Genomic DNA, 26,256 nt, shown 5'->3' on the forward strand with positions numbered 1-26,256 from the left:
TAGTGCCATGGGATACATGGATATGTGTTCATTAATCTTGTTAGAGTTCAAGATAAGCAGTAATACATAAGACTATTTCTTTAACTCATTTTCCTTAGGTCATGATTCTTTCTTCATCTCAGAACTTGATTTTTCATTATTTTCAATTATAGTTAAATTTCAATTTAAGTTTCAAGAAGTCTTTCTTTGCAGTTACTACCGAATCCTGAAGTTCTGGTCAGCCTATGTCAGACTATTTAATAAGTATGTGTTTCTAGCAGTGTTCAGAAGAATAGGTTAGTGCTTTCATACCATTTATGAAACTGAAAAAAAACCCCATTTAACTAATAGGAAAAAAAGTCCTTGATTTGTTTATGACTATTAAAAAAAAAACACCATGGATCTTATATGAAAGAGCATTAAGCTCTGCTGCATGACTCTTAGTTTGATTTTAATCTTTGGATTTTTTGATTAAAGGCATATCAAATGTCCTCTCTGTCAGTGTTATATCTAGTAAAACATGTAATGTAGACCAAGCTGATATAGCAAGAAAGAAAATACCTTTAAGGACAAGGACCCTTAGGTTCCTTTGGAGCAGAAGCCTCATTAATTAAACACTTCCAGGGAAGTTTGGGGGGTTTAGTGTTTTGGGGGGTTTTTTGTTTTGTTTTGTTTTTGTTCTGGGTGTCATTTTTTTGATCACTGAAGCTCAGTTCTGTATATATTAATAAATGACCCTTAGCATAGTTTTGATCTTTGCCAACTAAGTCTTCTAAACTATTCCTTCACACAGCCCAGGGTTTTCACAGCCACAGGATCATTCCTCAATCAGCGGTTTGGATGTGACCATCATATTTTGGAGGATCACAGAGTTTAGAGTATACCACAGGCCATTCTAATCCAGCTGGCCTCAGGTCTAAAGGACAGTCCCAGAGAAGTTTAATTTAGGATTAACACAAGGCCTTATGAATATCGAAGACTCAAAGAAACAATCCCTTGCTCTTAGGTCAGAGTAGCTTGTTTACAATTTTTCAGGCTACTCCCCTGAAGATCACGCTCACCACATTGTGAGTGATCCATACCTGGAGTGGCTTCTGATATTGTGCATATCCTGATAGGTTTTGCCCCTGCCTGTATGGCACGCTGAGCCCTTTATGTCATGCATGAGAAGCTCAGGAGTTGTTCGTTCCATGGGATCATATCAGAGATCCCTGTGAATATGGACTACTTCTGTCTAACACTTTTTGTAATATTACCTGCTGCTGTCACTTTACATTTGCACAGCCCTGTGTTTGCTGGTTGACTTTTCACTTTCTCAGAGTGAGCCCTTGTGGATTGCTGTTCACTTCAGATGGGGAGATCCGTTGTGCCAGGAACACTGGCAGAGGGATGAGACGGCAAAAGAAAAATAAATAAATAAACAGTTAAGATAATTGGATTGATCTGGAAGACTGTTGCCTTTGTTAGCCTTTGCATAATGAAGAATACAGAAATCTGGTCACAAGTGGTATCAGATTATGATAGACCTCGAATGAGCAGAACTTCTAGATATGGAAGTTCACCTGTGAGTTTCTCTTCAGAGAGCTGGTACTTGCCGTCAACTCATTTTCAGCAATCACCGTCAATAAAGAAAGAGTTGCAATTGTCCACAGAAACCTTGCTTGTCAGAGTTCCTCCAATTCAGGAAGTGGGCATGACTGTGCTAGTGATCTGATATTCTCCAAAACCATCATTCATATTATCTTTCCATGAATGTTCTGCATTGACTAAACATTCAAAGTCATATGTACCTTTGTTCAGTGTAAATTTTCTAGTTGTGCTGAAGCAATTGACAAGATTCACAGTTCTACAGCTTCATGAACATCTTCCTTATTCATCAATAAAGCTTTAGTGCACTACCAAGGAGTATTTCTGGATGAAATTACCAGCTATACTTCCCATGTGTTCAGTACAAAGTTTCTTCCCAAGTGTCTTCCAGTATAACTACAGGACTAAGGATTGCTTGGAGGAAAGCTCCAAACTTGGTACCCATAAATTTTGGAGTATTCAGCGTGATCAAGATGACTATACTATGGAGAGATAGCTAATGACTGTCTGTCCTTTTATTGTGGCACAATCTTCTACTGCTGAGAAGTCAGAAAGAAAAATTCCAGGCAGACTCAGGGAATCCTCCTGAAGGAAGAGAGCAGATAGATTGAGTGCATTGTGAGATGGCTTGTTTTGTGAACAGTTCCTTGCTGTGTTCAAAGTTTTCCAATACAAAAGAGGGAATAAACCAGCACTGCATGTTAATATGGCACCCGGCTGGGAAATGAGACAGTTCCTTTAAGTGGAGTGCCATCCCACTTTGCTTTCACCTGATTCATGCCATGCTGTTGCCTAAACAGCTTCAGAAGTGATCAGCAAAGCTACTGCAACATGGGCTACCACTTTAGTGTGCTTCTGTCTGCAGTTCCTGCAGTGATGTATGCCCATATCCACTCTGCTGAGCTCAGCCAGCTAGCTGTGAACCCACGGTTCCAAAAGAAAGCAGAAATTTCACAAAAATCATGATGGCAACTAATGAAAGAGGTCCCCACCTTTCATGTGTTTCTCTGCTCCTGTCCCTGGATCTTAAAATAGATTTCTGTCCCCTTTCTTTTCCCTAACAGTGCCCATCATATGGTGACTGCTGAAGAATACCCACAGAGTAGAATACTAGCATAGTCACTTCTCCCGGCAAAGGAATCCGAGTTTTATTAGTCCCTATGGTGGGCTCATGAGCAAAAATCTTCTGTTGGCAACTGATGCCTCCATGTATGTAAACCTTTTGTTCTCTAAATGTGAACTTGCACTGCTCAGTGCTACAGGATTACTGTAGAACAAGCTGCCAAACCTTAGCCTGAGAAGCTAATTCTGGCAGAGGTGAGTATTCCTGCTTTTGAGCCAGTTTCAGACGTACAGAGAATAGAATACTGCTGTCTTCAAACCTGCAAGCTGAAACTCTTTGTCCTTGAGATGTTTTTCTTTTTTTTGCAAAGCGCAGGGCTTGATTGTATTTGGTGTAATTGAAAGGCTGTATCTCAGTGAGATATGGGGGGGGGGGGGTTGTTTGTTTGGTTTATTTTTTAATATACAGTACCATTAAGGATGTGCATTGTGTGGTCTTGATTGTAGCAGAAGGACTTGTGCAAGGTGGGTCACATGATATAGTTCTGGAAGCCCAAGATGGTGCAGTCTTAGGAATACCACCTATAGGAAGGAGATTTTAGGAAGATTAGACTCACTAGTTGAAAATTTTTGTTTATACCCGTATTATTTGTATGTGTATCTTACAGGCATATGTGACAAAGTTCAAACACCTAAGGTGAACTAAGACACATGAATGGCAGTTGTTTCATAAACAGAAAATAGCAGTTTAATATCTGTCTCTAAAAAGCTGATATTTCTAAGCAAGCAGAAATATTTTCTTTAAAAGCACATGGTCCGGATATTTCACTTATACAGCAGGAGCTTTTTTCCTCAGACCAAGAGATGGAAAGGTACTACTGTATGTCATGGTATGTTTTGGCTAATGATGCTTCTCCGATCTTTAGAGAGACATTTGAAAGAAGATTCCCACTCAGGGGGAATTTTAATTTGTTAATCGGATTTGCTTATCACTCTGCAATGTTGTAATTTTCTGCACCATTGAAATAGACTGGACTTTGGCAGTACACTCCAAAGAGCATGTGATCAGGCCTGTTTAGGCAGCTTACACAAACAAAGATGTAGCAATGTAAGGGTTTAAATAATGTTACTTTTTTTTTTTTTTAAGAGTGAAGATGTTTTATTTATCAGAATTCTCATATTCCTATGATAGTTGCTTTATCGTTTTTGTCAAACTACATATTTTTACAGCTATAGAATAATTTATGAAAGAAGTGTTCTTACACATAATACTTCCACAAGATAAAGTTCAAATGGAAATGAGGATTTGAAATGATGAATTTCCATAATTTTCATGTCCGGTAGTGAGAAGCTTAAAAACTAGTATCATAGCTGGCAATGTAATCAAGTATGATATCATAGTCCAAAGTAATATATTTATGTTGAATGCTCTCCTAATTTTAAATATTTTTGCTTTGGAAAGACTATTTCATAGAAATGTAAACTGAAATTAATTAGAAGATCATTTAAATTCTTCTGTGTGAAGAACAAGGGATTAAAATAAGCTGCCCTTTTCACAAGGTGAATTTTACCCACAAGGATTAAAAAAGAGATGTGATATGAACAGAAAGTCATCTGTTCTGATCAGATGACTCAGTTTCATTTGGAGTTAAAGACGATGAAAGAGTGAGTTGTACAGGATAGGAATTTTTTTTCCAGAAAAAATGATTTTCTTAATTAAGTGATATGGGTTAACAATTCTTTTATAGAAGGATGGCTGATACCAAAATGGCTGCCAAAAATTCAAATGATTCATCACCCCCTTCAAGTAGGCACATCTGTGAGTTATACATGCTTTGTTTGTTGGCTCATTTGTATCTGGTTTTGTTTTGGATTGATAATCATGTTAAAAATGAATAGTCTGATACTACAAAGATTGAACGCTTCCTATTTTTTACTCCCCAAATTAAATTGTACTATCTGCGTGGGAATCTATTCATTTGGGAGGTAATGTATATGTATGTATTTGTTAATTTGAATATCTTTGGTAAAAAAAAACAGATGCCTTGCTGATTTTTTGCTGATATTTTTTACTTTTACTACTGAGAGTTTTTTGCTGATGCAAGACTGTAAGAAATAAACACAAATTACTCTGGCAGGCAGTAATTAACTCCATGTAAAACAGAGAGTGCCTGCCTGCCTCACTTGCAGCTGATGACCATGGTCTGCCACAAATAGTTAATAGAGAAAGGAGGAGAGTGTGATCTTGAGAAGCCTCTGTATAGGGAATATACTGTCTATCATTTTTTCCCTTCTGAAAACAATTTAATCTTTATGAAAAGTGTGGGAGATAATACAATAAGGAGTTCCTAAGCCATTGAGGCTTAGGCAGTTTATCTTTTAAGGCATTGGTCAAAATCAAAACCTTAACATGCACTTCAGAAAACAGCTGGAGGCTAAGGCACATTCTGCGACAGATAAAATCGTTCTTAATGCATTCTACGTTGGCTGCTCTTCACGGATGTCATAAAAGCTGCTTACTGTATATGATATCACTGCCAGGAGTTGACAATAACAGAGATGATGATAATCAAAATTGTACCCAAAAGAGTGTTACAGACTGTAAAGCATTTTCAGACACTGCATTACCTGATACGCAAACATACTTGATTATAGTACTGTGCGTTTGAGAGCAGATGGACTGAATTCATATCACCAAATATAAATATAAACAGTGTCTCAACAAGTTAAGTGAAGGTGCTTCATTTAGAGTAAATAGCAGGAAATAATCACTCTTGGGGAATGATTCCTAAGAGTCCTAAAGTAGTAACTAAAACACAGCAGATGAATACTGCTCTAAAACGTCCTATTTCCCTCCATGGACTATAAAAAGAAACCCAAGATGATGAGCTCAGATATAGATGACTACCTGGCTGATACCTAAGGTTTGGTAAGATTAATGGTAAGCAATATGAAAAAGAAACCATTATAGCAATATAAAGTATAGTATCTTTTCTTCATAAGTGTTTTCTAGTCTTGAGCTTCTAGATTCAAAAAAAAAAAAAAAAAAAAAAAGAAAAGAAAAAAATTTCTTCTTGCAGTGAAACCAGAATTGTAAGCAATTCATCTATTGTCCAGATTCCGAATAAATATTATCTGGATATGACCATTTACTGTATTTTGAAAATGGAGACCTAATAGAAAAGTTGTTACTACAAGCCCACATTATGGTCAGCCTATGGAAAGAATACTGTTCAGAGACTCTTCGAAACTGCAACGTAACTGATGAAGACACATCAAATGGGAAAGTTAAAAGATAAACACCTGGCTAAAAGGAGTTCATTTAATCTTTTTTTCATAATTGTTCAATCTCATGACTTCACAGGTGCCCCCTTACTCACAGCTATCTTAAGGATCTGTGTATAAATGAATGAGTGTGCAGAGTAATTATCTACCAGAGAGAGAAGGATCTTACTGAGCACATGTGGTAAATAAGTATGACCATGTGTTATTGCTTACACATTCACATTTGTTGCTCATGCACAGAGCAAGTGAGCAAGGCCTGCTGAGTGGTTCACCATACTCATATTCCTACCTATTGGTCTGTGGGAAGCTGAGTCCCATGGCTCAAGCGCTGATCCTGTTAATTTCTTGTAAAGGCATTCAAAGATGCAATGATTCCCTATACATGAAATTAGTTGTAAAAGCATGGCATAAAGAAAAGAATAAAGAATATAAGTAAAAGGTAGAGTAAAATAAGAAGCATGCCCCTTTAACTTGGAAGGGGAATTAGCAAAAGAATGAAGAGACCAGGGAACTTTTATATATTCTTTGTGCTTCAAGTCTCATAATAAGGTAATAAAATTTATGTATTCATTATAAGGATACATCCTAAAGATAGGCATTTTAATTTCTACATAATCAATGCACATAAAATTTGTCACAAATAAAAATAACTATACTTTAGAATAACAATTAGAATCCATTAAAGTTATTTTGATTGTTTTTTATCATTCTTTTTTCATCCTAATTAATGTAACACAAAACGAGATTTTAAGCTTTGTTTAATTTGTTTTGCTTAGGCTGGAGTGCTTTCACAAGTTCTTTATTGCATAAAAATTTGAGGGGGGTGTGATTTGAGGAAGCAGTAACTAAATATTAATATCCCTTTGGATAGGCTCTTAAACATTTTTGATTAGATGCTTAGATCTTCTAATTTTCAGTATGAAACTGCCTGAAGAGTTCACATATATACTGAGCATTTTAACAATTTTTTTCATGACTCTGACCGTGCTAAAACACTTTATATCCTAGAGACATAATAATATCAATAGCACCATTCTATAAAAGTCAATGCAGCACTTATGGCCAAACTTGTGAGGATGTCTTGATGTTTAAAAATGAAGATAAGTAAGACTTAAAAAGCATTTAAGTGGATTAGGTACCTACTTGCCATTGAAGTTAATGATTTGTAAAACCAGGATCCTGGAAAGCCCTATCTTACTTTCTATGAAGTTTATGGGAAGGAAAAGAAAAAAAAAGAAAAAGGAAAAAGCAGGATAAAACAGCACTTAAAGAAAGAAGAAGAGCAATAAAATTCTCTTTAGCTCTAGGTGAATGTAATTTTCTGGCTTTTATCCTACCTATATTAAGTAGCAAGTTGGTGTTTATGAATTGAGTTAAAATAAGTCAAGCTACAGTGTATTCCTATCTCCAGATAGCCTCAAAGGCATTGTATGTTCCATAGTTACATAGTTTAATCTGTAAGGCAGGGATTTTTTCACACACTTTCATAAAAATCCAAAGGACCTCATTCAGAATGGTCATGTTGGTTATACAAGGAAATACATAATTTATAAAATAGATAATAATTTTCATTGTCTTACAGTAATTTTAATCCATGTAATACCCAAGCTTTCCCTGTAGCTAACAGAAAATATCTTCAATTTTGATATAAATAGATTGAAGTAGCTTCAACTGTTGCCTTTAGGTTCTTCTTCTAAGGCTACATTAAGTGATAAGCTGAGCTGGGATGCTATTACCTTTCTTCATAAAGGGCAAGGATTCTTTCAATCCTCCTGTCATTCTCAGAAGATTGTTGTCTTGACCAGCTTCAAAAGCCAGACGCTTCTTTGACCTCTTTATTGATAGATAAATAGTGTATGAGAAAAGCAGATCTGAAACAGTGGTTTTCTATTTTTGTTTCCATCAACACATTTCTCAGTCAATGTACTTTTCACAGCTGTTTTGCACATTTTTTTTTCTTTTGGTACTAGGAGGATAGGTTTTGTCCTGAACAAAGCTATCTTTTGATAGCTTTCACACAACACAGTGGACCTATATTCTATTTAATGAGCAGTGTGTTGGGCCAGTGATTACCTGCAATCTTGCAGCAAATCCGGGAGTGTCATTGTAAAATATACGATTCAGCTGACAATCAACCACCGACAGTGCATTCTGACCATATTGCATAAATGTGTGGTGGACAGAAATGATAAGCAAATGTCAGAATGACACAAAGGGAAACCAACGTGATATTAATAGATGCATAAAAATATGCAGGGAATAAGCACTGAAATTGCACTGAATAAGCACTGTCTTGATCTGATCCTCTAACCTTTGCAAAATATGTTGTCTGCAAAAACTTGTCTGTGTAAAATGCTCTTCTCAGAAATTCTTGCATTGAAGTACTACAGACACTGACATATACAGACATACTTGCATGAGAATTCTGATTTAATATTATAAGTAGGTTCAATGGTAGTTCTTTTATGTTGAAGCCACCTACTCAAGGAATACCAATAATGCTGTGCTCCTGGACAGTTTACAAAGTACTGAAGTGAGAGATAAGTAGAACTGTTGTTCTGAAGTAATTGTTACAGCAAACACTAATCCACAATCCTTAATTTGAAATATAAATAATATATTAAGTGATAATAAAAAATGCATAGGTTTTTTTGCAAATATTGAATTATATGTAAACAGAAATAATATTAATGTTCTAGTATAAATCTGTACCTGTGTTGAATACATTGACTGTATGTGTGTGATAGGATATTTAAATATGATGGTTATAGTCAGTGGCCTTGTCTGCACAACTGTTCCATTTCATGATAACTTTTGTAATTTACTTCACATTGGAGTAAAAAATAGGCATTTTCTCTTTTTTTCTATGGAAGAAATAGATTTTCAGTATTATAGTGAAACATCAAGGTCTAAACTCCTTTTATGTCTAAAAAAGCAAAAACTCATTTCTGTTTGTTTGGTGGATACAATGTAAGCAAATGTTTCAACTTCAGGCAAATGGCATTTTGTTAAGAAAATTTTGTGAACAGCTTGGGAAAGTTGCTGAATACTTTCTAAATGCCTCCTGTGAGATGTGCTTTGCCCTAGAATGATCCTCCAACAAATATGAATTTAATTTTAAGTCATATTTGTAAGATTATCTGTTTTCCTTTGTAGGAAGCAGCTATTTGTGTTTGGAATGATAGTTCAAAAGTTTTGGTTTTGTGTTCTTAATCCAATGTTGGCTTTCCTATTTCTTTTTTTTTTCTTAGACTAGTCAGTCAGTGGGTGTATTTTAACTAAATCTGGTAAAGTTTAATTTCCTAGTTTCCACCTTATACTGAAAGTGCCTGATAAAAATAAAAGGAAAGAAGGAGAAAAGGTCAGATATTGCTTTCAGTGTTATGGTTTTGTATTTTGGTTTTGGTATTGCAGTATAAAGCAGCTTTTCTTTTCAATGTCATTCTGCTGTGAAGTAGAGTATTTTAGAACTGCTCAATGCCATGTGATGGAACTATTAAGATTTGTAGATTTTCTTTATATGACAGCAAACACAAAATTTGTATGGGGAAAAGCATAAGTTTATCTAACAGTTGAACTATATAACTTTGGACAGAAAGATGTATATACACTTAATCGTCTTATATTTTGAAATGATTTTTCCAAGCACAGCAAAATAAAATCAAAGTATTAGTTTCTTACAATTTATATTATACTTGCATATTTTCATTTCCTATTCCTTTTTCCTGTCTTCCCTGCCATCCTTGTGATCTCTAATTTATAATCTCTTTAAGTTATTGATGTAAGAGATCATGAAAAAAAAGAATTAAAAAATGACTGTTTTTTGGGGAGGGGGGATGATGACAAGGAATGACACTCCTCACTAAAAGGGGTGACTTTTATTTTATTTTATTTTATTTTATTTTATTTTATTTTATTTTATTTTATTTTATCTTTTATTTATCAAAAAAGTATATTAGTTTCCAAGGTAAGGATAACGACCTATAAAATCACAAAATTAAATATAATGTATTAAAGTATTAATTAATGGAAGATAAATATCATAGTTCCATATATGCTCTTTGACCTATTATAAAGTCTTGTGGAAGAATTATATGTTATGAGAGGTTTGTCAAGTATTATTTAAGTGAAATTCATCCCGAAGTCACAATATAGACAAACTTCATGAAGTTTGATGGTTTTAAGCTCCATTTGGAAGATAGTTATATGTTTTTAGTGATACTGTGTTAGCCAGTGTTCTGGGTCTTTGCAGCAGGTAAATGTCTGTGAGTTTTGCTCTGTACCACAGAAGATAATGGCTTTTCTTACACAATTTCAGTGTGCAAAAAGCACAACCTAGGTGATATTCACATACGCATTCAGATTTTAGTCTCATTATAAAAACAAAACTGATGTTCCCAAGTCTCCTCTTTCTTTCAACACATTTCCATCTCTCTCATATCCCTCTTATATGTCTGAATTCACAGTACTTTCAATACAAATGTTACTAATACATGACATTCATGCCACTGAGGTGTCCACTCAGAGAGACTAATCATCTTTCTCTGTTTTTTTCCATAGAATTGTTTATATAGAGCTATCATTATTTCTAAAAGTTCTTTTGATACCGTATGTCTTGTAAATACCAAGTAAACACCTTTGTGTGTGTATCAATCTATTTTTTAGGCTGCCTGGAGTTGAAAGAAGACACCATTGAAAATCTTCTGGCAGCTGCCTGCCTCCTCCAGCTCCCACAAGTAGTAGAAGTTTGCTGCCATTTTCTAATGAAGCTTTTGCACCCATCCAACTGCTTGGGAATACGAGCATTTGCTGATGCACAAGGATGCACAGAGCTTATGAAGGTGGCTCACAACTACACCATGGTAAGGCAGTTTTAGAATACTGAAATTATGATTTGTGAATCTTCTGTTTCTTTTCTAAGTGACAGATATCTTGCTACTTCTGAGCTGGAAATCCTGCCATTTCTCTTATATTTCATTTTACAAGTGGCCGCTTTGAAGCCATAGGAGTGATAACACCTCTGAACTTCAGTGAGGTTATAAGAATTTGCTTAGTATGATGAAGACACTAACTGTTCAGTTAGAACAGTATGTGGCTTAATTAGATGCATGTTCACATACAGGTGATATTAGTAAAAAGTATTTCTAAGACTTTGGTATACTTCATTTTAATCACTGCTTCTTTTTGTTTGGCTTTAGGGCTTTGTAATTGTCATTGTTCTGCAATATGATATCAAGGGAACCTATTTTTTTTTCTCAACCATTATCCCTCCTTCAGTTCATCTATTGACTAGACTAAGACAGAAAGTTGAAGATATGAGTTTTATCTGACAATATTTTAAATTTCTCCAATTATACTCGACAGAGCTAGTGTGACATTAATAGTAAAAATTAATCAGAATCAATGAAGCAAAAATGTTACTTACTCAGAAACTAAATCATATCTGTAGCCATTTAATTTTGCATGGTTTGACAAAATTGAAAACATCTGAGTCATGAAATTAAGCTTACATAAAAAATAGATCACCTATCATTTTAGAGAAATAATGATCCCTTATAGTCTAGACTGAAATAATTAGTGAAGTAATACAGCATGTTTCAATGAATCTGCTTGGCTTGTCTAGCAGTTACAGCCTTATTTTATTTGTAAAGTACACAGTTATTCTTTTGCATAACTAAAATCATATTGTAATTCATAGGTTTAATTGTGTTTTACTTACCATTGCAGCTGAAGTATTTGTATCCATTTTACACTTATGGAGCTAGTTCTTTGGCTGGTTTTAATTTTACCTGATTTTAGACAAGTAAAAACTAATCTTCTAAGACCAAAATAGTCAGTTTAACATTCTTCTATTATCAGTGAAGAGAAATACGCTGTCAGAGCAGGATTAATCTGATATATTTTAGAATGAGATTAATTGCTAATTTTTCTCTACTAATCGTACAAGAGTGCTTACAGTTGCTAACTCAAACTCAAACCCGTAACTAAAATGGAGCCACAAGCAAACCTTGGTCTCTACACCTTAAAATATAGCATTAATATATCAGTACTGCATTAAATAGTGAACAGGATATGATATTTGTAAGAATAAAATCAACCCCTTTATCAAAATTCTTTTTCTTTCTTAGATTGGCATATCATTTTGATTTTTTTGAGGGGAAGGCAATATAATGAGTAACGAAAAGGAAAAAAAGATAGTAAGGAAAAAGCTTGACTTTAAAAAGTTTCCTCATTCTTTAAAACCATTTCTTGAAAGATTTTTAGGGTTCATGAAATTGCTTATCATAGTACATTCAAAGACTTGCGGCTGACACTATCTAGTCCATCACAAAGTTAATTCTATGCCCATTTCTAAGATAATAGGTATGTTATATATTGTAGGATGGGATTTAATGCTCGGATCGAAAATCTGAGTTATGCATAAAGAGAAAATTGCCAAAAAAAAGGAAGATCAAAAGGAAGTCAGTTGTAATTAATAAGCTGATTTTCTTTTTTAATGACAGATTGTAGAATAAACCCAAATTCTGATGCAACTACAATTACATTTGCAAGCATGCACGATAGTCATGCTTATCTTCTCAAGAATGGCAAACAACCATTCATTATGCAATTATAATATTTTTTCTGAACGTGCTTAAACTGCCAACCCAGTGAAAACATAATCCTAAAATCTAGCTTCATAATTCTTGATATTTTTATAGGCTTCATGTTCTTGCACTGAGATGTGTCTGCACAGTAGATAGACTATATCAGGGTGGTGGTGGGGGGACAGCAGCTGAGACCTTGTGATGTGAAGAAAGGGTAGGAGATTGCTGAGAAGAGCAAGAAGCAGATGCACAGTCTCCAAGATAAAAAAAGAAAAAAGGGGTAGATTATTCCCGCAGACTCCAGAGGAACTGTATGGATGGTGATGAGAGCAAACTTAAGGTATAGGCAAAGAGGAGATTTGTGTACAAACTTTTTTTTTTTCCCCCTTTGTCTTACCCAGAGGATTTGCGGGGAAACTCTCCTTAAAAACGGATGGGGAAATCTTTGTTTTAAAAAGTTCTCATGCTTCTTCAAGGCCCTTTCTTAAAAGCTTTTCAGGGTGCTTTCTTTAAGAGTTGGAAGTGATGCAACTCAAGTTTTGACTCTGTGATTCCTCTTCAAGGTATCATTGCAAAATGACTGTTGGGAATGGGAAATAATGGTACTCCCTTTGCTCTGGTATTTTGTGTCATATTTTGCTTGAATAAGTTTAACATTCTTTGTAACCCCTATAAAATAAGTACTCATTTTAAAAGTTTCTGATATAAAGACAGAATAATGGATTAATGAATGCAACTTTAAATGCACTTATTGTGTCTGCTTTGTAGGAAAAAGATCATTTTTCTTCTCAAAAACTTGAACCGTGTGAAACGTGAATTTTCCCTAGCCATTTTTCTTAAATATTAACTTAAATCATTTCTCATATGAACTGAAGAATTGTCATAAAATCAAGTAATCTCTTTGATATATGACAAGCACCTGTAAGGGAGAAAATTTGGAAAGAAATCTTTGATAGTGTTTGAGAGAACTCTAAAAGTTAAATAATATTATGATTTATTTCTATATGTTTTTCAATCTCTAGAAAAACTGAGTTTCTTTCTGGATTTCTAACACTAATACATGGGAGTATTTTAATAACATGTCAGTTCAATGAATAGGGAATTATAGCTGACTATTTGAACAGCCAGTTCTATAACTTTAATTATCAAAACAAACTTTTTTTAGTAGACTACAAATAGCAATATTAGTATGCATGTCCCCAAAGTAAGGTAACAGTGATGGTAATGATTGAAATTATACACCTTTCCTCTTGTTCTTTGTGTCTACAAAAATATCTCCTTGGTACTAAGCACGAGAAATTCCTGTTGACCCCATCTTATGTATCTTAAATATTACATCCATATTACATTACAGTTGTCAAAATCCAGCTGATCATTTTTGTTCTACTGACTATATTGCCATAGAGAATTATGATTAGAGCTGACCAGAAATAATAATGCTGAACCATGAAGGGTTTTCTTTTTTTTTTTAAGATAAAAATCCCAAAGTAACAACAAATTCTGCATTGGCTAGGGAATTGGGGAACAGGACAAAGCTTTTGAAGTAATTTGCAAAAACAGATTTATAGGTATGTCATATGCTGTAAAATGTGTAGTAATTTCGAGATATGTCAAGTTATATCTCTTTTTGGAATAATTTTGCCTCCTAGTTAATTACACAGGTGAAATATTAATTGATACCTCAAAAGCCAAACCAAAAAATAAAATGATTCTCCATGGTCCTCGGTTGGCGTACTCATTTAAGGAGCCTAGGATAACTCCCTGTGACAGCACCATACCTGGCAAATGTCTTACAGCTTTCTTCCGCCAATTAGTTTTGATTAGAAATTCAATCTTTATCCCAGTTGTCTTTGCAATAGCATTTTAATGAAAATCAATATATTTCCATGAAAACAGTCTGCTTCACTGAATCTCCACATATGCTTTAATATCCATTTTTTCAAAAGCAGTCACCTTACCTTGGAATTTCTAATAAGTGACAGACTTGATATTTTATAAGTTAAAAAAATGAGAGTTATACTGTGTTGTTCATAAAAGAAAAATATCAGCTTGCTTTGTGTTTTCACATAATACATCAGGAGGGCAAGAAAAGTAATTTATTCTAGCTTGGAAATGTCTTTATGTTGAAGACGGAAGCACACCACACAGCTAATAAGCACACCACTAGGGTTTTAGGATCCTCCAGAACTGAGGAGGTATGTCATTTCCAACATGTTTTTTGCCACAAAAGACAGGATTTCAATTCCCCCCAATCCTGAAATCTGGAGAAGCCATGAAAACAAATATTTATTTTTGTAGTTGGCATAAGTACTTCCAGACTTAATTCAAATGTGACCAGGTTTTTCAAAACATATAAACTCATTGCTGAGCATGAAGAAAGCTTCATTGCTTCTAAGGGAAGTAAAACTTACTAAATGTATAGATATATATTCCTTTCCATAAGTAGAGGCATAATATCCCTTGTATTTAGCGAGTCTTCAGTGTCAAATTTCAAACTATTCTTTTGAAATGTGAAACTTCAGCAAAGAAAAGAAAATGTATGTATGGCAGAGGGGGGCAGAGTGGGAATTATGTCAGGTTTGAAAAACAGTGAAGGAAAGCCAGAGAACATTTGAAAAACCTTCAGAAAATACAGTCGCCAAATAATAAGTCACAGGATAGTTGGAGAGGAGAGGAAAGTAGAATTCATGAAAAGTTAGTGAACAATGAAAGCTGGAGACTTTGCATTCTCTACTTTTTTTATAAATGAATGTTCAATTTCAACATTATAAAATAAACATTTGAAGAAAGAAAAAAGAGCAAAAATGCTCTGACTGGTTTCATGTTTTAGGTTTATCAGATTTATAGTGGGGTATTTTGTTTCTAATGCATGAAACTGCAATGCCATATTTTTTTAATGAATCTTCTAATTGAAATGGTAACCCAAATATCCATGTCTCTTTTGGTTTAAGACTTCTCTACTTCTTAGTGATGGTCTTGATTTTTAACTAGCTTGTCACTTTAAGTTTTCAATCTGCCTAGCCATATGTCTGAGGAGTTCATTTTCCTAATTTATTGTCAGAATATTATTGTCAGAATAATATGATACTAAAGTGAAAAACAGGTTTGCTCTCTTTTTAAATAACAAAAGCAGCGAAGTGGAAAACATGAATGAACTAAAGCCAACACGTTCTTCAAACAAACATTTTGAATGGCTATTCTTTATTCTTTTAATTTTCAAGCCTTTCATTTGTAGGGAAGGTAACTAACCAAAGCTAGCAACTTATCAGCTTGCTACATTTTTTGAAATTAGAATTATAGTGTATGGTCTTATCTGTCTTTTTATAAAATAAAAGTCTAATTTGACATTGTAACAGCAACCTTATTGGAATGCAATGTTTTTAGAATATATAACCTTTTATAATTTATTATATTTTGACTCTGTATGTTACTTTACTTTAATGTTTATTGTTGAAATTTCATAATAGATCATGCTAATTTAATAAGCTGTGTGGCTGATATACCTCTAGCCCTTCTTGTAACAACTACTTTTCTACACTAATAAATATTGAGATAGGAAAAGTAAATCATATTGTTCCTTAAATAGATAATTGCACATGGTCTTGAAGCATGTGAAACTCTTCCAAATTTTACTCTTACTTGATCAGGCTATGGGTACTGATTATGGTCTGTTTTATCCCTCAAGAACATGATTCTGCCTGTGTTTTGACATATAGGTACTGTTCAAAAATTTAGCATGTGACTTTTCAACTTACACTACCAGTTTCTGCAGCCCAATGTCATGCTATATGGCCAAAGTCTGATGTTTCTAATGAATAATGAAAACACCTCATAAATGCAGCTATTTAATCTGTCAACCTTTCAGGATAATTTGCTCAAGTCCTCAGTGATCATTTTTCATCTTGAAAGTGTAATTTGACTATTGAGATGCTAGAGCTTTGTTCCACATTTTTATCTCAACAGCTTCCAAATTCATTTCTAAACAGAAACTCGGAGAATCTTTGATTTACTTTGAGGTACTCAGTAGCGGGAAGACAATAAGTAAAAATTCCATGAGTAGAAGACTTTATATGAATAAAATGATTGATGTCTTTGTAACCCAGTCAAAATGTTAGAAATATAAAAGACCTAAGCGTATATTACAGTCCCAAGCTGAGGAGATGCAGAAAGCTTGCATGTGCCATTGAATGAACTGGATGTTGAGGGTGTTTAGTCTCTCTAAGCTGCAGTCTTGAACTTCACACAGTACGAGTCATTAGTACCAACACAGCAAAACATTATTCAGACTTAATTATAAGCACATAGGTAATCTAACTGACATGTACTCACTCGATAAAGGCCCTTTAACTTACTAAGAATTCTGATAATAGTACAAATGGAGTAATCATTTAATTTATGTAAGGTCTGTACCTTACAAAAAAATTAATGTTCTTTTATGGGGAATAACTTGGTATTAGTTCATGTTATTAGTTATGTTTATTATCTGAGTCACAGGATTTCACAGCTAAAACTTCAAATCACAGTAAGAATTGGTGGGGTGGGGAAGGGATGATTTGTAAAACCTTTGCTATCTAGTTCTATTTACAGCAGCTTATCCTGAAAATATTAAAAATATTATAACAATACTCCATAATCGTATTAAGAAAAATATTATTGGAAAGCTATTTATATGGTGATGACTATTGTTAATGAGTTGCTGCTGTGTATTTAGACATTGATTGTTTATTTCAGTATCAGTATGGCTATACCTATGGTCAGATATCAAGTAAGGCAAGCAAACTCACTGCATTTTAACAGTTCTTTAACATGGGATGTTTAACATGATTTACATGAAGGGTCATCATTTGTATTTCTACTATGTAAAATAGCTGACCAATTAAACACTGATCAGATAACAATTAATTTCATATCATACTTTGTTTTGATCACTTTTATAGGATTCATCAAAAGCCTTTGTTGATTGTACCTTGATTTAAGAAAATAATGTGTGGCTTTTGGCAAAAGAATACGTATATTTGTAAAGTAGATGTTGGATCCTTTGTAGCACTGTCATTGCCATAACACTATATGCCATAACAGCATTCTTCCTTTCATAGGCACGCATAAGAAGTTTATTTTTTCAGTGAGTGATAACATACACATTTGACCATGTCTGTCTGATGTTCTAGGCTATCCTGGTTTCAAGCAGATTTTCTGTCCTCAGCTCGAGGGCTGGGCTGCTATTTAGAGGGACCTAGACAGGCTGGAGAAATGGGCTGACAAGAAACTCATGAAGTTCAGCAAAGAGAAATGCAAAGACCTGCAGCCTAGGGACAAATAACTCCATACACCAGTTCAGGATGGGGACTGACTGTCTAGGAAGCAGCTCAGCAGAAAAGGACATGGGGTCTGTGCTGGTGGACAGCAAGTTAAACACGAGCCAACAGAAAAGAAAGCCAAAGGCATCCCACACTGTGTTAATGAGAGTGTGGCTGCTAGGTCAGGGGAGGTGGTTCTTCACCTCTATTTGGCACGTGTGAGACCACATCTGGAGCATTGTGTCCAGTTTGGGCTCACTGGTACAAGAAACACATTGATGTTCTGGAGCAAGCCCAGGGGAGGCCAGCAAGCTGTTCAGGGGGCTGGAGCACATGATGTATGAGGAGAGGCTGTGAGAGTTGGGCCGGTTCAGAGAAGGCTAAGGGAGACTTTATTGCTGCCTATAACTACTTGATTGGAGGATACAGAGAGGATCATCCCAGACTCTTGTCAGAGGAGCACAGTGATAGGATGAGAGGTAACAAACATGAGCTGGAACACAGGAACTTCCGATTAAATATTAGACTTTCTTTTGTGTTTTTTTTTTTTTTTTTTTTTTTAAGCATGAAGGTAATACAGTATTCAAACAACAACAAGCCAGAGAGTTTGTGGGATCTTGACATCTTGACTGGAAATGTCCCTGAGCCACCTGATTTAGTTAGACCTACTCTGGGCAGGGAGTTAGACTAGACGACCTCCAGAGGTCCCTTCCAATCTTATTCTGTGATTCTATGAAATATATGTACATGTGTACATTTTTAATAGTCTTAGATATGAGCTGTATCCATGGACAACATGCAGCAAAAGTTCAGAAATTTCTGGCCTCTTTTTTTTTTTTTTTTTTTTTTTTTTTTTTTTAAGCAATGTACAGTAGATGGGATTACCAGAGCTAACATTTTGGTTACTTTTGTTAGCAACAAGTTATTGGTATCATGTTAGCAGCAAGTCAGCAATGACATATTGAAAGCTTAAAGCATTCTGTGATTTTGTGTTTCTTCTTATTCTTTGTCAGGCATACGTTTCCAAAATATATTATTGTACAAAATATCCTACTTGCACTGCAAATAGCAAACGTAAATCTACAAGAAGACCTATAGAGACTCTGTTCAAAATTTATGGCATCCAACACTTAATGGATAGTGTTTGTAATAGTTTTTTTGTTTGCATAGGTAGTGTTCAGAGAAAACTTGAGGCACTCTAGACAACGACAGAACTTCTTTCACTTCTTTTACTTTGTGTTTTATTGTTGTTTCCTGAAAAGCCATATTTAAAAATTGTCCAATCACCTAAGAGAATATTGTGATAATCGAAGGACTCTAGCAACTGTGGAAAAGATTGTCTCAAACAGTGGAAGGTTACTTATATTGCTGGACATTTATTTGTCTAAAAATAAAATATATTATTTTCTGAACACTTACAGCAAAGAAGGAAATAATTTTGAGGGAAATTTTTAAGATATAACTTTTAAAATAGGACATTTCTATCCATAGCAAGATATATCTGGGGGTTTTTAATGTGTTTTTGTTTTTACTTACAAGGAACAATTTATTACTTGATTGCATGAAAACATTCCAGCTACTGTAGTATAGCAAGCATTGTTTTTAGTGCACTTTGCACACACTTAAAAGTGAATTAGGGTTTTAACATCTGTTTAAGATTAAGATTTGAGGTTTTGACTCAAGTTCAATATCAGTAAAAATCTGTAATAAATGATCTTAAGATATGTTGGGTTAAAAAAAAAGAACGGTGTCATTAAATCAGAATACAGAACAACTCCATATACCTATGACTAATATGGACATAATCCAATAAAAAATGTTTTTCAGCTTGAGAGAGGAGTGTTAAAAATTATCATTCTGAAGACTTCTGAAGGAATGACTTTGATTAAATATATATAGTCTCATGGCAAGTATAATCCTGTAGTGGATTGTCAGATTTTCCTTAGCCATGAATTCTGTCTGCCTAATCTTAGTGTTTTTATAAGACTAAGCTTAGGTAAACAACATCTCAGGATCTCCCTTTGAGACCTGAAAAGAGATCTCCTGCCTCTCTGATTGACTGAATCACTTATTTTTTGGAGTTCTGCCTTGTTAGGCATCTAAAATGTTGCTTCAGATAACATTCTTGGACAGACAGGATCCTACTTGCACTGTTTGGAAAGCAATAGCATTAGGCAGTTTTTCTTTTAAAATATCTATCTTTAATCTGTATCTGAAACCAAACTCTAGAAAACTGTAAATATTTTATTGTAGGCTTTGTACCTTGTGGATTCTAATCACAAATTTGGAATAATCAGTATAGAGAAAATCATGGACCATAAAAGGTTATACGTATTATATACAACTTACATATACAATTTAGAAAACTACTTATTCCTGTACCACTATGAGAAGATGCTGTCAAAACCTTGCTGATCATTGGGTCTCTGAGACTGTTTCTAAATTAGTAATTCTCTTTCTTCTCTTATACCTGACAGGGCATACCTGGAAAAAACACTATCTTGTACATTTCGACATATGGAACATGGAGAAGTATGGCTTCCTATCCCCAAATTATTTATATATTTTTCTTTCAGGGGGATTAAATTTTAATTCACTAGCTTGGAGTAGAAAGTGTAATTGTGCCCCTACTTCGAATGCTTCTTATGCCTGCATTGCATGCTAGTTACAGAAATCAGTCTCCTTTACTTATCTAGCTAAATTCTGATTGATAAAACAACAAATTGCTATTTTGGCACTCCAACTGTTTTAAGCTATTTTATCTTATCCCTAGCATCCTTTGGACAAGTAAAATTAAGTTGAAAATAATCTAAAGAAACCAGAATAATTACAATAAACAACAATATAGCCAGCTATAGCTATGCAAAGATGAAAAGGGGGCTGGGGGGGGGGGGGGGAACATACTATATCCCTTATGCCATACTTGCAAATGTATTTTTGAGGGTTAGAATATTCTCCAGCTCACCAGTTTAAAACAATACACAAAACTGAAAAAGACTGAAACAGTGGAAATGGTAACCAGAGTCGCAAAATGCTATTGATAATCTTACTTGCAACCAAAACATAAAATTTGATCTTTATATGCAAAACCAAGCTCAGACTAGTTAGTTCTCTTGATATTATTACTTTTTTAATAGGCTGCAGGGACATTACTTTCCTTTAATTCATTACATTAGCATATTATCTTGACTCTTTTTTGCTTCCAATTTCCTTTTTACTCTTCTATGAGAAGAGCTCGTACTTCATAGATCACTTTTCATACTTCTGGTGTTTTTAAGATGCTTGTTTGCAAGTAATAGCTAGCACTTAACACAATGTGTTGCTTTTTTATAAGTTCTCTTTTATACAGCTGTGACATGGCATATTACAGTACCACTCATCAAGACACGGTAGGAGAAGAGGAAAGTAAAAAACATTTCAAGAACTAGCATATGGACGACAAATTAATTAATAAGAAATGGAGGAGACAACTGCTGGTAGTAAAATGCTGTGAAATCTGCTGGAAAATAGTTAAGCAAATAGTCCATAGCGCATTAATCACAACCTGATGACTTCCTTATCATCAGAAATCTCCATCTTATTGCTTAGGTGCCACACAATAAAAGGTTAGTATAGCAGAATACTGAATTATTTCTAGGGAGCGGATCAAAAGTAGCACTCTCATCTAAATGATCTTTTTACGCTACATGCAGGACTCACCTGTTTCAATGGTTTTATTGTCTTTAAAGTTTGTTCTAGTTCCAGAAACCTGAATAGTCAGCAGCAGCAGTAGTATCCTGTTGTGCTAATGCTTGTGCTCCAGAGTGTTAACAAAAATATCATTTCATATTAAGGGTGCCCTGATATCTTTCTTCTTTCTTCAGTGGGTTTGGTGATGGTTTGTCTGTCAGGTCAGCAGATCTACACCTCAGCATCTAGAGTGAAGAATATAGCAATTTATAAATCCTACTTCATCTCACTGAACTGTAGGCATAAATAAATTACTGACCATAGATGTATCTCAGTGCAAGCAGACTCTTAACCTTAAAAGCATTGGTGGATGCCTAAAATCAGTTAGCATGAATCTGGATTTTGGATCTGTAAGTTCAAAGCTTTTGCATCTGCGAACTACAGTAAAATGAAATACCTAACATTTGTACGTGGACATATGACATGTTTGGAGGATCCCCGTACTGGGGATTTTTGTTTGTTTGTTTTCACAAAAGGCTATCCAAGAGCAGCTAGATATAATAAACTCTACAATATTTGCATTGTATTCTTAGTAGAAAATTAGAAGTTGAGGGCTATGTTCTCTGAAAATGTTGTATGTATCGAAGAAGTTCCAGTTCAGGGGTATTCAGAAAGCAAGACATATCCTGCAACTGCATTTTCCGTCTGGTGTTCTCACTATTTTAGGATTGAACATAGATCTTTTAAGGAAGATGGTCCACTAGTGCTTTCAGTGGGCTTCTGAGATCACGGAGCAGAGGAGCTAGCCCGACTGGAATACAAAAGGAGTGGGAGGCGACAAGGATAACATTCTGGACAATGTGATTAGACCAGATATCAAAGAAGAGATATCAAAGAATGATATCTCTTTTGATGCTTTCAGTGCCAGAAAAGAGAAAGCAGTACAGGGCAAAGGTTAGACTTGCTCTTGCCTGAAGCATTATTAGAAACTGAAGCTTTACAGCATTCTGTCAATGGTGCCCTTCAACACAATAGTGACAGATGTCGGAGAATCATAACACAGGAATATTGGAAGAAAACATCATCTGCCATGTTGCTTCCTAACTGAAGCCGGGAGAGCAGCAGGATGCATGTTTTCACTTCCTCAAGCTACATTAAAAGTGTTCATGATTAACAGACAAGAGTTGGGCCTTTCTGTCATCAGCATGTTACACCAACCTGAGCCTGAGAATGGCTGTGAATGCTGGCTCATTAAATACTTTATTTTACCCACATTTAGAATATTTCTCGTGGTACTGCAAACTTTCAAAGGTTTTTAACTGTTGTCACAGGAGCCTCACAGCCTTGCCTTGAACAGGAGCTGAGAATCTGAGTATAATAATCCATGGCTGATAGCACAGTGCACACAAGAGCAGAGTGCAATGAGCTTTTGTTTAGGCTGTAGATCAGTGAGTGACAGAAGAACAATACTTGAAATTGCTGGAAAGGGAGTTCATGACATTGTCATGCACTGGTTTGATTGGTGGCCATGTGACATCTCCCTGGTAATAGAGATGGGGCCTGGGGCTGGGAGGAGATGGGGTGACATATTGTTATTCCGGTCTCCGTCTCAGAGCTGGAGCCTTTCCTCCAGGCTCAGCTGTGTCAGCTCACAGCTGGGGCCAGCCTCAGTTAACTGCAACTTTATGTGGGTGTGTATGTATGGGAGTGTGAAGTTTTTCCTGACACAGCTTATTCCTTGCGTTGGTCCACTTATTAAATTGAGCTTTAGCCACATCATGCTGTCTGGTGCTATTTTGGCATCTCCCCCACCATCACCACCAACTGTTCAATATGCTTCTTTTTTCTTGCCACTAAATAATGTTGTATTGTTTTAATTTGGCTGGAAATGTTTCTTACCAGAAAAAAAAAAACTTTTTTCCTTTTTCTTTTTTTGAATGGAAACACTTCATGTTTTAAAACTGTTACATTTTTGTAACTCATTTAGACCTAAAAGTTTTAAAGATTTTGTAACAGATGACACCTACAGAGGGCCATATAAAACTAATGTATTTTTAAATAATCTAAACCATATGCTTTTATTTTAAAAAGTCAGAAAGGATGAGTTACATCCTTAATTAACAGCTAATCAATTGCAACAGATCAGTTTTCTTCATGCAACTTTTCCCGATACAAAAACAATGAATGTACACAGAACCTATAAGATCAACATGCAATCTTTATATGATCAACAGGCAAAATACTTGAGAATGGAAGACTAAGAATAGTAGCTGTTATCCAGTGAATTGCATTGTTTCATCCTTTGCCTCCCCATCTCTTTCACCCATATACTGATGAAATGAAGACGTTCTTCCGGCTAACATCTTTCCCAGCATACCTGTTTCCTCTGGAATCTCCCAGTATTATTAAGGAGATCCTAGTTCATTCATTCTTTTTCTTCTTTCCTTCCTCCCTCTCTCCCTCCCTCTTCCTCCACCCCTCCCCCTCCTTCTTTTCCCTTCCCTTCCTTTTTTCCTTCCCTCCCCTCCCCTTCCCCTTCCCCTTCCCCTTCCTCTTCCCTTTCCCCTTCCCCTTCCCCTTCCCCTTCCCCTTCCCCTTCCCCTTCCCCTTCCCCTTCCCCTTCCCCTTCCCCTTTCCTTCTTCTTTTTTCTTTCTCTCTTTTCTTCCTTTCTTCTCTCCCTTTCTCCCTCCCTCATTCCTTCCTCTTCCCTCTTTTCTTCCTTTTCTGAAATATTTTGGTTTCCACTCTCTTCCCATACACCCTGTTGTCCTTTTTACCTCTTTGCCACTCTGAAGTAGTAATATGATTCTGTGTTCCAGAGAGGATGTGTCACTGAAGACTGCAAAATAAAGCTAAAAAGGTAAAATAACAGAGAAATCAATAAAGATTACAGGAAATGACAATGTATGCTAGCTTCTCTGTTCATGTGCACTGTTCATTCATTCCCTCTCATTTTCTTCTATCTGTGGGGAGTTTTTGTTGCCTCTAGCAATTTCATGGGGACTCGAAATGAAATCAGTGGGATTTTTCAAAGATCTCTCAATAGGGCTGATGTTGAAGTTTTTCTGAGCAAGTGTTTTGTTTTCATTACTGCTCTGTTTGCAACTTGTACATTAAAACAATAAAGAGTATTATGGTCAGGTGTTATATTATTGCACATCCATATTATAATTTTACTCTATTACCTTACAAGTCTAATAGTAAAGATCATGATGAGTTCATCTAAATATAGGTAGGTATTGTTATTGCCACCTTAGTGAAGATGAAACCAAGATATAAATAATTAAAATGACTTGACCGAATCCCATGGAATGCTAAAGAATCCAATTCTTCTTTCTACTGAAATCCCATAGACCTTAACAGATATATTTGTCTGTTTTGATGAAAACCCTCAAATTTTATCATGATGAGATTCGCCAAGAAGATTGTTTCTTTCTCAGTGTATGTGAGAAACTATATAACCTCATCACTTACAATGGTCATAGCAATGCATCTCAAATTTTCTGAAAACATGACCCATGCTGAAATGGAATGAAAACAGTAGTAATTACTGTTTGCGAGGGTTTACATTTTCCTGATAATGGCTAACTGATATCAGTGAGAGGTCATTAGGAGTCTCCTATCTAGAGAAACACTTTTCAGCTCTTAATTATAGCTACTCCTCAGTCCCCTGTCTGGAGATGCTTTGTCTTTCTTCATGATCAAACCTATCTTATTACTTTGTGACACCCTTTTTCTGTGTCTCCACTTTTATGATACTCACTTGATTTGCACTCTGTTGGCAAAGAAAAACTGTTCTGCAGCATGAGGGGGGTGAGTGTACAAAAAATCAGCTTTGAAAGTCCTAAAAGAAGGAAAGCGAAAGGAAGGAAAGGAAGGAAAGGAAGGAAAAGAAAGAAAAAGAAAGAAAGAAGGAGAGAGAAAGAAGCCCCCCTCCATACCTGAATGATTCCTTTAAATCATTTCTAATCTTTCCAAATTACATTTTCATTTCCAAAAGACCATTTAAATATCACGGGTTCTGAATGTCTTATGAAATTACCACATGCTTCTAAACAAGGATCTGTTGTTTCTTAGAAGGAAATAGCCTTACTTGATTTTGAGATCATTATTATATCAACTACTGGAAAAGCAACTAGAGTAGCTCATTTAAACTGACATAACCTCATTAAAGTCATTGGAGCTGTGCTGGTTTATACCAGCTGGCAATCTAGCTCTTGAACTTCTAGAGTCACGCTACTAAGATTATTTCAACTTTTTTGTATATTGTATATTTAAATCTTCATATATTTTATCTGTATTTGAAATTTATTCAAAATAGTTTTAAATTAACACATATTTAGTGTTAACGTATTCAGCTACTGTTTTATGGTGTTGAACACATTGGTATAATCTGAGTGTCTTCCACAAGGAAAACATTACCAAAGGAAGATCTAGAGAACTATATAGATCTTTCCTGAGGTTTTTCTGTAGGATGAAAATGTCTGGGGAATGTGCCACCAATAGACAATGATGCCAAGACCAGAACTTCTGAAGATACTCCCTTCCACAGCCATGGCCATGATAAAAATGTGATAGTTGGCTCTTACAGGTAAATAATTTACTTCAGTAATTGTTGACAGTACTTATACCCCTGAGATTAGAGTCGGTATCACAGAGCTGTATTGCATTGACCCCTTTATCAGTGTTTGGAAGACTGTAAATTTCAATTTCAGGTTGAAACCGTAGTTATTAAACTCTGATTTTCTTGTAGCAAGCTTGACCAAAAATTTAAGTGTGCAATCAAACG

General features: G+C 35.2%; 1 protein-coding gene across 1 annotated transcript in view; it reads left to right on the forward strand.

Moving 5' to 3' along the window:
- The window catches only part of KLHL1 (kelch like family member 1), a 257,056-nt gene that overhangs the window by 88,945 nt on the left and 141,855 nt on the right, over nt 1-26,256 (forward strand). Inside the window, exon 4 of the mRNA XM_026120882.2 lies at nt 10,579-10,775. Coding sequence (XP_025976667.2) covers nt 10,579-10,775 — 197 coding nt within the window. The remainder of the gene's footprint in view (nt 1-10,578; nt 10,776-26,256) is intronic.

This window comes from Dromaius novaehollandiae, chromosome 1, assembly GCF_036370855.1.
Source record: "Dromaius novaehollandiae isolate bDroNov1 chromosome 1, bDroNov1.hap1, whole genome shotgun sequence".
Lineage (NCBI taxonomy): Eukaryota > Metazoa > Chordata > Aves > Casuariiformes > Dromaiidae > Dromaius > Dromaius novaehollandiae.